Here is a 14,235-nt window from a genome sequence, read left to right on the forward strand (position 1 = left end):
TATTTTTTTTATGAGGATCAACAGAATTTTGTTTTTAATTTTAATGTTACAGAAGTTTTTTTGTTGAGCAGTGGCAAAAAAAATCCCAATTACATACATTATGATTCTATATTGTAACAGAAAGTGTGAAACAGTCCAAGCGGGAGTGAATATTTTTGATAGCCACTGCATTAGTATTCCTCTAAAAATAAGAAAAGTGCAAATACATTTAAGATTGAGTCATTTGTATTTTACTTGTATTAAGTGTTATACACATGACAAATCATGACAAAAATATCTGTAGCAAAAAGCTGTCGTAATTCAAATTCAAACTGCACTATCTACAATACTTTTTATTGCTGCACTTACTGGAACATTTGACTGATTGCACACTGATTTCTTCAAAAAAAGGTCTTTTTCAATAAGAATACATTACTGCCAAACATCTTGATACAAATTTTCATTACTACCCTCCTCCGCTTCCTTGAAGTCATTTACATCCAAATCCACATTCTGACTATATTGGAAACATCAGGATTTGGAACAGCATTTACTGTTCTTATGGAATAAAAAGGGATTATCTCTGCTTACTGTCTGGTCACTGTGATGAAACACTCTACCAAAAATGGATGAGTGAGGAGCTGTTTTGTTTATCTGTCAGTTTTGAATCAGAAACAATACTGTATACTAGAGATGATTTGAGATTCTGATATTTTACATGAAACATGCCAATTGTCAGATTTTGCATTAAAAACATTAGAAAGGTGAGAAACAAGAAGGGGGCCCATCTAGCCTACTGTATGTGTAGTTTGACCTTTGATCAAGAAACTGTTTTGATAAAAGTCCATTACCAAACTGTTCAGAACTGAAGGGTGTTTAATATAAAATGTTAATTTATTGGCTATATTCAATGTAACAGGAAGGCATACAGGTTACAATAGAAATACAACATTACAACAGAAATATCTCTAAATATTAAGCAAAAACAGATGAGAAAGGCTATAATCCATCTATTCATATTCTAAACTCGAATTCGAAACCAGATCACCCGGAGGAAACCCATGCGAACACAGGAAGATCATACAAACTCCATGCAGATAGCACTGCAGGAACTGAAACCAGGGTCCCAGCTCTGCGAGACCACAATGCTGACCACCGTGCCAACATTCTGCCAGAAAGACTATAATAATCTTATCAAATACTGTATGTATGCATTTTCCCCAAGTAAGCCTTTCCCTGTTCGGTGCAGTGCAATTCTTTTGTGTTTTCAAGCAATCATTGGTCTTTAAAAATCTAAATAAATTACTTTTATTTAGCAGATGTATATACTGTGCAGCAGCATCAAAATCATTTTCATTATTCCAATGATGTCTGATTATGTATACATCCTTGAATTAATGTGCATACAATATGCTATTATTGCGGTATACAGTATACTGCTCCATTTGTCTGTGGCATCTGAAAAAGACAGCTGTCATAAGTCACATTCACTTGGTCAGATCTGAATTGTTTCAAAGGCTCTCCCACAGAGATGTCTATGTCACTAAATCATGTAAACGAGCATCATTTGCTAACAGACTCACAGCTCATTATTTCAAAAGCATTGCAAGAACCTTAGGGCTGTGACTTCAAAAAGACTAAAAAATGCAGTGTGGTAAGATTATGCCTTTAAGTTGAAGCAGCATTTTTATATGAGACTCTCACATTATGCAGAATAATTAATACTGAGAAATAAATTTTATGAGGTTTATAAGAGAATTACCCAGGACTGTGAATAAACCCTGACAAAATATCTATAATCTAAATGTACAGTATAATGCTTTTTTTCATTACAGACTGAAGGCTTCCCTTTCTGCTATTTTCAAAACAAAGAACATTGTAGACCTTCTCTATGAGAGTCTGGCCACATTAATTTGCTTGAAAAAGTAAAAATATATTCAGAGGAATGTATAGTAAACGCTGAATTATTACTGCTAAAAATAATATCAGGGTAGTATTACATTTTAACCAATAAATATTCTGTGTACATATTCATTCTAGGCATCAAGCACAGGGTTTTATCACTACAAAATATGTTCTAAAGCTCCTGTGAGTGCTGAATATCGAAGAGCACACATCAATGTGACCTGGAACCTGGCAGATGAATTGTTCCAATGCTCTTGTGACCCCTTCTCCTCTTGCCCTATCCTATCCTGGCAAGTGCACACAAGCCTCAAGCTGTATCTTGGCCAGTCAGCTTGGGCTGTCCTGTCAGTTCCCATGGCAACAGCTGATGCAGAGAGGCCACTGTCTTTATTGCTGCATCTTCGGAAAGCTGCCAGCTGCTTAAGATCCCCAATGTGGAAATGGCGCTTCACACTGCCTGCACACCTGAAGCATGTAAAGTCCTCTCCAATGTCTTACAGTGTATGTGCCAGCTGTTTTACAGAAACATGTCTTGTGAGCAAGGACAACCTGTGTGCTTTGGCTAAGGTGTAAACTGTCCTCTAAATTTCAATCAGCTACTGATCTGATTTGTGTTCTGTGCCACAGTGCATTTCAGCTTCATTCCGCTTAGACTTCTTATTATGGACAATGCCTTACTTTGCAGGGGCTGGCAGATCCTGTGGTCCCTCAACCATCTGATTATTGGTAAAACTGGTCTCATTCCAAACGTTTGCTTCGGTGAGAGCATTATCAAAAAAGATCCATTTTCAAACTTCTTTCACTTTTAAAAAATGTCACATCTGATGGATGAACACCAAATGACAGAAGATGACCTTCCAAATCATGAACATTTTAAAGAAATTAAGAATTATAGAAAGTACAAAAGTATCATTGCTTTTGCATTCTGAAGTCTATTTGCTTTGCTTATTTGATTTGATTTGCTTATTTTTCCTTAGTACTCCTTTTCTATAGAACAATGGACAGCACATTTTTTAAAGCACATTAGCACACTGGAACCTCCAGGCTTTCTGGGAGGAAAGCCATTCTAAGGTTGCGGTCCTCTGGTTGTCTGGCAGCCATTCTGGTTGTGATCTTTACATTTCTGGAGGTTTCTCTACAGAACAAACAATTGGAAAGCATACAGCTGCTGACTCTGGCTGTGGTCTTTGATACTCATCGGAGCTGCATGTTATAGTGTTTATAGTTTGGATAGGGTCTAATTGCAGCTCCGATGAGCTAATTACAGTAACTTCCTGAATTTTGATGGGCCTTAAACAGAGTCATTTGATCTTCAAGTAACATACTTCTGAACCTTGATTACTACATTTTATCTTCTCTAGGTATATGGAATTATTTTCTTTACTTTTATTACATATTGTTTAGCACAGAACCTTTAAGATACAGCTTTTTTATGAAATGGCAATCAATACCACAAAAAATGTTTTTCATAAAATGTCTAAATTACTATAACTACAGTAATTAACAACTTGTAATTTTTCTCTAATCTTAACAGCATAATGACAATATTGTTGTAGCTTTAAAAGCCCAGTGGAGAATGTAACTTTTGGAAAAGGAATTAACTTTTATTCAATTAAGCATATTTAATATTTAATATATAAATATACCATATTTACATATGCAAAATAAAATCTATAATTCTACAGACAATAAATCTCTGTATAATAAAAGTTCTCTGCTCCAATATCAATAGTAATTAGTGGTCTATTTCATTTCTAACAAAACAGCAGGCTGAAGCACTGACGGCTGTGATTACGAGTTTCACACAAAGGTTAAAACTATGCGCTTTTCACTTCTGCATTCAAGTATTTCTCCATCTCTCTATATAACCCAATCAAACTTTTGTGGTCAATTTTTTCTCATTTTTACCCTTGTCAAGCATAAAGAGATGTTATATTCTTTGTTTTGCTGGATAACGTTTTATTTGAGCATGTCTCAGTTGAGCATTTGCAAGGGCTGATTCTAAAGTTCATCCATGACAGATCCTTTAGTTCATCCTTTGAAGATGATGGGGGGGAAAAAACATTTCCAACCATTTGTATTCAAGTGCCAAATCAAGAAAGTTGAATTCTTTCTACGGTTTCACCGCATTTCAGGAAAAGCTAAATATTTATACTCAGGAGACTGAGAAATGGGCAAGCACATTTAATTTCTACTAATTTTCTCATCTTGGTTGCAATTTAGCTAAATCAGCACATTTCCTGAAGCTCAATTAAAAACAAACAAATGGCTAAAACGTCTGACTCAATTATAGGTTTCTTCTGTAACTAGATTAAGATAGGTTTCTTAAGCAGGTTTGAATTGTCCTAGGACATACAATATGCAATAAAGGGGATGAAGACAGGATTGAGTATTTCAACAAATCAGTAATTTGTTTGAATTAGCATTATGAAATTATCACATTATATCTTAAGGGTCTTTCATTGGTAGCAAGGTGAAACAAGATAAGTTTCAAATCACTAATATACTTAAAAGATTTTCCCCCTCTATTTAAAATAGTTTTAATTCATATTAGGAATTAATGTACTATTGTTTGCTATTCCATGTTTCTCAAGGAGAACGGCAGTTACCAAGCAACAGGAATAATGGTGACAAAGGTTATTTCCATTGGTTGCTGTTCAAATTTATTGTAATGGGTGAGGGGGTAAATGTGGCGGTTTAAAACAAAATGCTAAAGAATAGTATCTGGCAGAGCAGTGCAGATGTTGAGCTGTGCATCATTTTAAGTGGCAAATTAATTTTCTTCTGATCTAAAGTAAAGGTCAAGTATCACCATATACATTTTCAGTGCCAGTCATGGTCCGTTTGAGTCTGATAACAAAATACTGAATGAAAATTACAGAAAAATGGACAACAGATTAAAAAGGTTAATGAACAATGGAAATGTATCTGCTTTCAAGCAATGAAAACACAGGATCAATCACTATCATCTACTGAAATACATTGATAACATTAAAATTCCAATATGGCTTTCAAGACAACTGCCTGCTAGGGTCCAAACCCTCTTTCAATAGATCAGTACTGTGTTTTAATTAATGCTATTTGGTAATTTGCAATGTATGATATTTTATTTACACTTCCATTGTTAAGAACATTAATAGAATATCTTCACATTAACTCAATCACTCTTTTTAGTGCCCAGGACAATAAAATGTGCAATGTCCACTTGTTGCAATGAAATAAGTAACTTATATATCTGAACTAATTTATTCCATACCTTATCACCAAAGGACCAGACACCTGTAGCAGCAATGCTTATTAATAATACAGGTATTAAGTTTGCTGTCCCCCTGCCAGTCTCTCTCTCTCTCATCTCAGTGGTGCTGACACAGAGAGACAATTCTGTGTGGTTCAGATTTAAGGTATTTTTCTGTCTGATAGAGTTTCCTGATATGGAACAACTTCCAGGGCTGAGATTTTCCAGCCACCCTAATGACTGGTTATCTCTGGTGACTTTCTGTATGGGAGATTCCAAGTAAAAGTCTCATCCCAAAGTGTTTACAACCCTATGGTCAGAGCATTGTTACTCATCCTCCACCGTGATCAGCTAATCAGGAACTGGAAGAGTGGGGTAACCTCACATGGGTCTCGAATGCCTGCAAAACTTTCAACCAATGAACGACTGTAGTTCCTCCAGATAAAAGAGGCTGCACAGGGCGTTCTCAGACTCATCTCGGACAATCACGTGATGGCCAGTGTGTCTCAGTGCCAGGACTTTACCTTTTCTAAGAGTAGAGACCGGAGGTTGCCCGCGCGTGACCAAAGGATCACCCCGATGTTAGCCCAGCAGCAAGCCTCATGAACCGTCGGCAACCCACCATGAATGCTCGCCTGATCAACGAGTGAACTACGGTTGGAACTGTCGACAGCTGAATCTTAGTATTCAGGACTAGCGCTACATCGGGAATGAACCAGTATTCTTCCCGTCTAAGGAGTGTGACTTGCTGGACCCACAGTTACTTTGCATGTGCACAAACTCTGCTAGTTCAGCCAAGACTAACTAGCCAGGTCCTCAGAGAGGCGCTGCCAGCATGCCGCAGCAGAAATCTCTCCCTCCTTCTCCCTCACCTTCAGCTGCACCAGGACTGGTTGGTCCCGAGCCAGAGGACGCCGCCTGGATGCAGCAACAGCCTGTCTCTGTTCCTTTGTGTCCATGGGAGATCTGACTCCACATAAATCGGATGAGTATTCAATTTAATTCATATGAGTGATGTACTTGCTTTTGACTATCTAGTCTAGAAGTTGTAATCATAAAGCTCATTAACGAAACGGTATAAATGAATGGTATACTGAATGTACCTATCTCTTGGTATTTGTAACTCTTCATGATTGAATATATACCTTTTGTATTCTGCAAACCTTCACTATGAGATCTTTTATACATTATATGCACATTTTATGTATTAATAAATGTATTCTCGTGTATTAGTATCCGTGTGTCTGTGCGTTGCTGAGTTGTTCCACAGGGTCGATTTTCTAATAGGCACCGAAAAATCATTTTGTGATTTACTGCTACAATTAATAGTTGTCCTAGTACATGCACAAACCCCCTACACACCTGTATGACAGGGTGCAGACACAGTAGGGTTGCCACCTGGCTGGCTAGCAAACCTGGACATTTTGTGTGCACCTGTTGCAAAGGAAACAACTTTTGTAAATGTTGGGGTCCAGGTACATAGTATCATAAACAAAGGAACATCAGAAAAGCTAGAGGAGGCCAGTCAGCCTGTCTAACTCACGTCATTAAGAAAGGGTGTACAGAAGGTATAAAAAACATTATTTTTTCTGTCAACAGTTCAGGTACAGTATACATCTCTGCAAAAGTCACTCAAAATGGAAGTCCTAGCATATCACAACTGATGAAAGTTTACAGCTTTCTATGCCAGCAACACACAAATGTGATCCCACAATGTTCTATATGAGTGTAGTGCAGTTTGTGAAGAATGTATCCCAGTCTAAATATTGCAAGTAGTGGACTTTGCTTTGTTTTTCACAAGCTAATCACATTTTCAAAATAAATAATTTGATTTTATTCCTTTGTTGGAGAGATGGTATGTTTTATTTTGGCAGCATGATGATGCAGTTGTTAGCATTGCTGCTTTGCAGTGCTGGGGCCCTGGCTTCAACTCTGAATCTGGAGCGCTATCTGCATTTGCATGATCTCCCCATGCTCACACGGGTTTCTTCTGGGTGCTCCGGTTTCTTCTCAAAGTACAAAGATATTTGGCGTTTGGGAAAACTGACCCTGATGTGAGTGTGTTTGTGTCTGAGTGTGTCCTGTGATAGACTGGTTTCCCATCCAGGATGTACCCTGCCTTGCACCTCTTGCTTGCTAGGATAGACTCCAGCTCCCCACAACCCTGAATTGATTAGAAAATGGATGGATGTTTTATTTGGAGAATGTCAGATTGCAGGGCACCTGGATTACAGGACAACCTTGCATTCTATTTCATTTTGCAGAGTAGCCACCAACCAATGGGACTGCATACATATACTGTATCTTCACATGGTAGTCCCAGTGATACATGCGAGCGTTAGTGTAACTTAAGACTTCAATCCATAGGCGAAAGATACAGAACATCATGCTGTCTCTAAGACAGAGGAAGCCAGAAAGTTAAGCATCTTAAGGTGGTAATACCTTCAAAAAGTGTGTGTAAAACAGCACACTGCAGGACAGATTTTAGATAAGAAGACACTCTGAGATGACCTTCAGAAGGAACACCAGATTACGGCTTAACAACACTGTATATCCCTCTCTATCTCAGAAACAAAGACAGGCATCCTGCACTAAACCGGAACTTGTTTTGCAGAGGCTATGCAGCTTTTTATAGACGGAAAACAAAGTTCAGTCATCTGCAGATCCTCAGGAAGATCTTGGGTGAGGGGTGTGAGATCCATACCAAAGTGTCACCTAGAAATGTTAAGTGTGCCTAAAAGACAGAGGCAGCCTACAACCCAGGGGAACGAGATAGGAAAAAGAATTATCTTCATGGGACTCAACATAAAACTGCCCTTGGTACATGGAAAATGCTGTTAAGTACACTTTCAAAAATGCTGACCATTGACCCTCACTCTAAAGGGGCTGAAAATATTGCAAGAATTGAGCAAAGGACTGTATCCTGACTCCTCCACCCAGACACTACTGGTTGAACACTACTGGTTGCATTCTAGACATTCTCTAAAGCCAACAGACAAAAACCCATATTTACCATACTGTGGGAGTTGGGCATCACAGAGTGCCCTGAGTTGGAGACAACAAATCCACTTAATGCTGAATCTGCCAAGGTTGACTATCCACAAGTAGAATGAAGTAGAGTTTCCTTCTCCCTTAATGAAAGGCGAATGGTGCCCTCAATAGGTGGACAGAAAATGAAGCTCAGAGGTGATCACGACATTGGGGAGTGGCAGGATCCAGTTGTCTACGAGCCTTGCTGTACAAGCCAAAGTTAGCAGCAGCTCATTGGAACATCTGTGAGGCTGTTGGTTACCTGGGCAGAGGACTTTAATACTTTCAAAATAGTGCAACCTACAAATCACAAAATACTGTTGGAAGGAGTCAGGTGGCAGAGCCTCCCGGTACACGCAAAGAAGGATAATGGTTTTGAAGCCTCTAGCAGAGAATGATCCAGTGGTGAAGGCCACTCAATAAGATCACACACTTTAGACAGACCCATCAGGAAAGGGAGCTTCCCTAGATTCTGTGACATTGGGGTCTCTAGAAGAAAAACCTGTAAAAGCCCTTCTCCCTCCATCCCTTGCAGTGATATATGGAATTTGAACCCTTTAACATGAAACGGTGGAGAAGAGGTATATCCCTCTTCTCTACCACATACTTCACATGAAGTATGAAGTGTGAAACATGGTCAGGGCCACCCTCTGGAGCTTCTTTCCGTAAATATTGCAGCTTTGAAAAGCTGGCATTATGAATCACAGGCAACTGTACAGTTACTGATAAGTTCCATTACTTTTCTTTGGTGCACACCCTAATGTAAAGTAAGTGGCCTGAATACAGCCTGGAGGCATGCTGCCTAGGATCCCTTCAGAAATGAAAAATGCAGTAAAGGAGAAGGGAGTACAGATGCACTGAGAGCTCAAAGCAGGACAGGCTCAGAGAGCACAGAGATGCATGTTCACAGGGTGCACAGGTAGGCAGAAGGTAAAACAGTTGTGGACACTGCAGGTGCAAACCCACCACACAGCAAGAGGGACAGAGGTACTGTAAGTGTGGATCACTCAATAGAAGAGGCATAGGCCAGCATACCAGTGGAAACACACACACTCAAAACAAGGCAGAAATAGCTCAATCTCATAGGTAGGTAGAAAACAAAAGAGGAAGAGATAGATCCATGGGATCTCTGTACAGGTGAAAACAGGGTGTCTTTCTCCTTATTGGCAGGGCTGGTAGTGTTGGTATAAGACCTCAGTCCTCCCCATCTTATGAATATATTAATATCCAATATTCCATTGGCGGATGTCTACTCTGTCTTACCTATTTAAAAAAATATGAATAAGGATTAAAACTTTCATGATTGTTTTTCTGTCATCCAGATCTGATTTTAAAGTGTCCTCATAATAAAACTAACAAACTTCAACATTTCAAGGTATTAATTTTTTTGGTACAATTGTGACCAAGGGTGAGGACATCTTAAATATTTTTATGTGACAATGTGATGCGTAGAGTATCTTGAAAAATAAATATAAAGACACAGATACTATATTCAGTGGTACGCTAGGAATAAACAAGATATATTTAGGTCCAATTTTTACAGAAGGCTTTTCTAATTCCTATGAAGCATTTTACAACAAGCATTGCAGGACTTGTTTCCAGGCATTTATAAGAATCCTATAATGGGTTACTAAAAGCAAGCATATTTCCTCATAAACAACCAGCACCCTTTCCCTAATGGATGTGATTGTTCAATATTACATTCAGTGCATCCTCCACCATACCCCTACAGTATGTACCGAATGCATCTCAGTTACTGTATCTTCAATTTAATCTAGAATTTTAGAATACAATCTCAGTGCTGTTAAGGCTCTATTTTCAAAAGACAAATAACGATTTGAATGAAATTTACTACCTATCATTACATTTTTATGAAGATACTTAATTAGCTCTGTTAAGGTGGATTCAAATAAAAAAACTTGATATAGTAATGAAGTTGAAGTAATGAAGCTCTGGAAACACAATATTAAGATAGAAATCCCTCTACACAATTAGAAACTGACGGGTGTTAATTGTTGATATAGATGTACTGTACATAACCCACTGGAACCCATTTGAAGTTCAAATGTATTTCTTACACTTTTTAATCTTAATTACATTCCCAAAAGAAAGTTTTCTGTTTATATTTTTTAACCAAAGTAACATACAGTTACTCTGGTTTAGTAACTTTAGTTACTTCAGAAAAGACACATCATGTAAATTGGGAAAAAAATACCTCTCGAAAAGATGAAGAATAGATTTGTTTGTTTAGTTAATGTCAGCCATAAATCTGTCATAAGAGAAAAGGATTTCACGCCAAGGGATGTTGGTACAGTATGTAGAAATGTATGTGGAAAAAGCTACAAATTATATTCTGAGGTGCTGTGAGCTTTCAGGAAATTCAGGAAATGTCTTGATAGGATCATCCTATGATCAAGATCCTAAAAACTTAATGAGTTACAAAGATCCTGTCATCTCTAGCCTGCTTTCTTATGGTAATGGAAATAGGACTTTCCCCACTGTGCCCTACCTTACTCCTGCACCAGGGGCAGGCTAGTTCATTCTCCAAACAATTTAAAAGTACAGTTTCTCCTGTAGTTTTTTTGGGGGTAGACATGAAACACAACACTCAAAGAAAAAGGCAATTAGCTTGTTATATAATATTGCTTCTGAGGATAAGCATACAATAAGACTGTCCAGTTTCTAAGAAATTTCCAATGCCAGATAGATACAGTATTTGACCCTCTGTATAATATCTATATATTCTATATTCATTTAAATATAAATCTTATTTTTATTATGCATATCTCATTTTGAAGTTACTGCATAATTACAAAGGTCTTTTGGAGCATTTCAGTTTTCTGTCATGTACTGTATAAGCATTTCTAACAGTGGTTGCAATAAATAATGATTAACTACCAATCACACTATAAAAGCTTGGCAAGTGTTACTGTGAATCATTTAAACAGATGAATGGAAAAATAGAAAACTCATTGGAAACACACTTTGATTATTTTGTTACAGTTCAGTTTCTTTGGCACATAGTGACATTGATACAAGGATGTTTTCAACCCTGTAGATACTAGAAGAGCTCCAACACAGTAGCACTGGCTAAAGTTCAAATGTTGCAGCACATTTAATGAACTGTGCAATGAAGAAAAAGTGCCAGATGGGTCCCATGTATACTATCGAAGACCATGAGGATATGCATCGATTTGTCTGACAGATTTCAGATTGAGGGTGATGAATTTTAAGCATACACAGTGACATGTGCTGACACTTACTGTAAGTCTACAACTAAGAACCAGAGAGTAAGTGGGAAAGCATGAAATGGAAGCATACTGTACAAATTCAACAGTGAGAAAGAACTTCAAGTCTAAATATTTCATGGAAAAACACACGAGAATGATCTTTTGGTTTAAATGGCAATGCAGCTACACTGTTCGAAGGAATCTGTATTGTCATTTTTATGGCATCACTTGCTTGTGTCCTACCTTCACTTAACTGAGACCCTCAATCACAATGTAATTGTCAATTAGGTGAGGGTAAATCTACATCAAACCAGTTATCTAATCTTTCCTATACTTGGGCTGAGATGAGTTCTCTTTCTGAATTCTGTAGCTTGGCAGCATGTAAAAACTGGGTTCAACACAGGCAGGAGGATATGACCCCAGCATAAGATGACAGGACAATAAATCTGTGAGGCTGTGATGGTAGACTGGAGACTTATGCTGGAAACTCCAAATTAGAGAAAAGAAAACAAAAGCCACGATTTTCCCTGTGGGAAAATTGCACATCTAATCAATTCAGTATGGAGTGGGCAGCTCGCCCAGAGTGGAAAATAAGGATAGAAATGTTCTATATTAAAAAAGAAAAGAAAAATCAATCACAGGCAATTTGTATCTGTTCAAAAAAGCAAAGCTTTCAGTAAATCACACTACTCTGTTACAGATACTTTAACAATACCTGGCAGTATATTAGAAGGAATTCTGCTCCAAGTATATTACACTTCAATATTTTAAAGAGACAATGATTGTCAAGGTAATTTCCTCCTAATTAGAATAAGGTGTATAAATGAAAACTGATAAGTAATGTGGCATTTAATGTAAAAGCTCCTTTGGGTTCATTACAAACTAAAGATAGCATTTTACAAAAAGGCAGCTGAAAAGCCAAAAATGTACTTACCTAGGCTAAACTCTACATTCGGCAGCTTTGGAATCATTACTGCACCAGCTGTGGAAGAAAAAACAGATAAGCAAAAAATCAGATGCTGTTTTGACATATGATGCTAATGATAATCTGGTGATAATATATTCCAGATCCATCAACATAAAAGAAAAGCAAAGTTGATATCAAGTGACATAACATGCCAAGTGTGTATCTAAACAAGAGACAGAGCAAACTACAGATATCAGAAAAAGATGAAACATTGGTCAAGGAAAACAAAAAGATCACCACTTTTTGGAAGATAAACAAGACTTTCAATAATGCAATGCAAAGTATAATTGTCCGTGTAGCTACAGTAACATACTATAAATTGTAAAGAACACTTAGTTCTAGAGATACCACAGAAAAAATAAACCTCTTTCATTTCATTCAAATTAGAAATTGACAGTTTTCTTCTTTAAAGCTGGCACAGACGTGCAGCAAGTGTGGAATTGTTAATTAATGGAGTCAATTTGAACTCAGATGACAAAGAATGATATTTCAATACTGATAAAGCAGCAGAGTAAAACTATGACAATGATTTTGCACATTTTTTAAAGAATGAACAAAATGCATGAAATGCAGTATCTCTGAAAACCCTTAATGATTGATAGTGGTAGCAATTCAGATTATGCTAATAGGATGTAGCATATTTCTTCTATTACAGAATGTGTCAGAGTATAAGTTATCAAACATTCATTGCCTTGAGTTCCTTCGTGATGCATCTTGGCACTGATTTTTCTTCATAAACCACCCGCTACATTTTTATGTTGTGCTTATAAGAATGAAATCATTGCACACACACAATCCCAAAAATTAATCCTTTGAACATTATTCCTTAAATCATTGGGTGAAATAAATTTTTAAGCCTTTGAGTCTTTCAGTGATTTATTTCTCATTGAACTCTAAAGCTCCAGTTGTACAGTACATTATACACCTGTGTGCCAATGAACATCAGTGCCAACAATTCAATTTAAGGAACTTATATTCTTTATAAGTATATTCAGTTTATTGCTGTTGTCTGAATACAATAAAATAAGTGTGTGCATGATTGCACTGATCTTTATACCCTGTTTTAAGCATCTCCACTAAAGGACCTTTAAGTTCATTAAATAAAGTCTGAATCATACTGTACATGCCTTTGTTAATGGACAGAAATGGAAAAAAAATGCAGTAGTATAAAATGCACAAGCTTGAGAAATATGAACATACAGTAACTGTCAGGCCAGCTATGAAGATTTGCTTGAAAGGCGAATAAAATGAGGTGTGCCTAAGAGCGATGTGTTTCATCTACATCTAGAAATAACAGAGAACGTAGCATTTATCACCTTTTGTCTGTGAAAGAAATAATATATGCAGAGGTGCAGAGTTATTTCTCTAAGGTGGCAGCATTAATGAATACTCTGGGATTTGAAAGTCTATCTCAGTGATGTTCATTTAACCCCCTGGTGTACCCATCGTAGGCTACAGTTTTACCAGTAATATACAGTAGCATATTTATTTCTTCTTTGATAAGCAGTACATCTTATCCTCTGAAACATGAGTTTCCATTAAACAAAACATGTATAGCCAAAGGGGAATTTTGGGTGACAGAAGGCTTATTCCTTTGCTTTCCTTATAAACACATTTAAAAGCGGAATTTGTGGAAAACAGTCTAATTGACGCTCATAAATTATTTCACCCCGTAATCCTGCATTTTAGGTTTACAAGGACAGATCTCATTCAGAGAATTTCTGCTTGAAGTTGGATTTGCATACATCAAACTGGTATAAGCGTGTGCAGTAACAAGTGTAATTAAATGGGTAAACAAAGACTTCTTCTTTAACCCTTTTGGTGTTTTCACACCAGTTATGAAGACGGAGTCAATTTTCTGATTAAGTTTATTTTGTTTACATTTTGAA

General features: G+C 37.2%; 1 protein-coding gene across 9 annotated transcripts in view; it reads right to left on the reverse strand.

Moving 5' to 3' along the window:
* The window catches only part of inpp4b (inositol polyphosphate-4-phosphatase type II B), a 408,611-nt gene that overhangs the window by 221,789 nt on the left and 172,587 nt on the right, over window positions 1-14,235 (reverse strand). For 8 of the 9 annotated variants that reach the window (XM_088633072.1, XM_088633066.1, XM_088633061.1 and 5 more), the window contains one exon: window positions 12,314-12,361. The exons of the other annotated variant lie outside the window; for it this stretch is intronic. In XM_088633072.1, coding sequence (XP_088489198.1) covers window positions 12,314-12,361 — 48 coding nt within the window. The remainder of the gene's footprint in view (window positions 1-12,313; window positions 12,362-14,235) is intronic. 9 annotated transcript variants of the gene reach the window in all.

Source organism: Lepisosteus platostomus, chromosome 1 (assembly GCF_059453375.1).
Source record: "Lepisosteus platostomus isolate fLepPlt1 chromosome 1, fLepPlt1.hap1, whole genome shotgun sequence".
Lineage (NCBI taxonomy): Eukaryota > Metazoa > Chordata > Actinopteri > Semionotiformes > Lepisosteidae > Lepisosteus > Lepisosteus platostomus.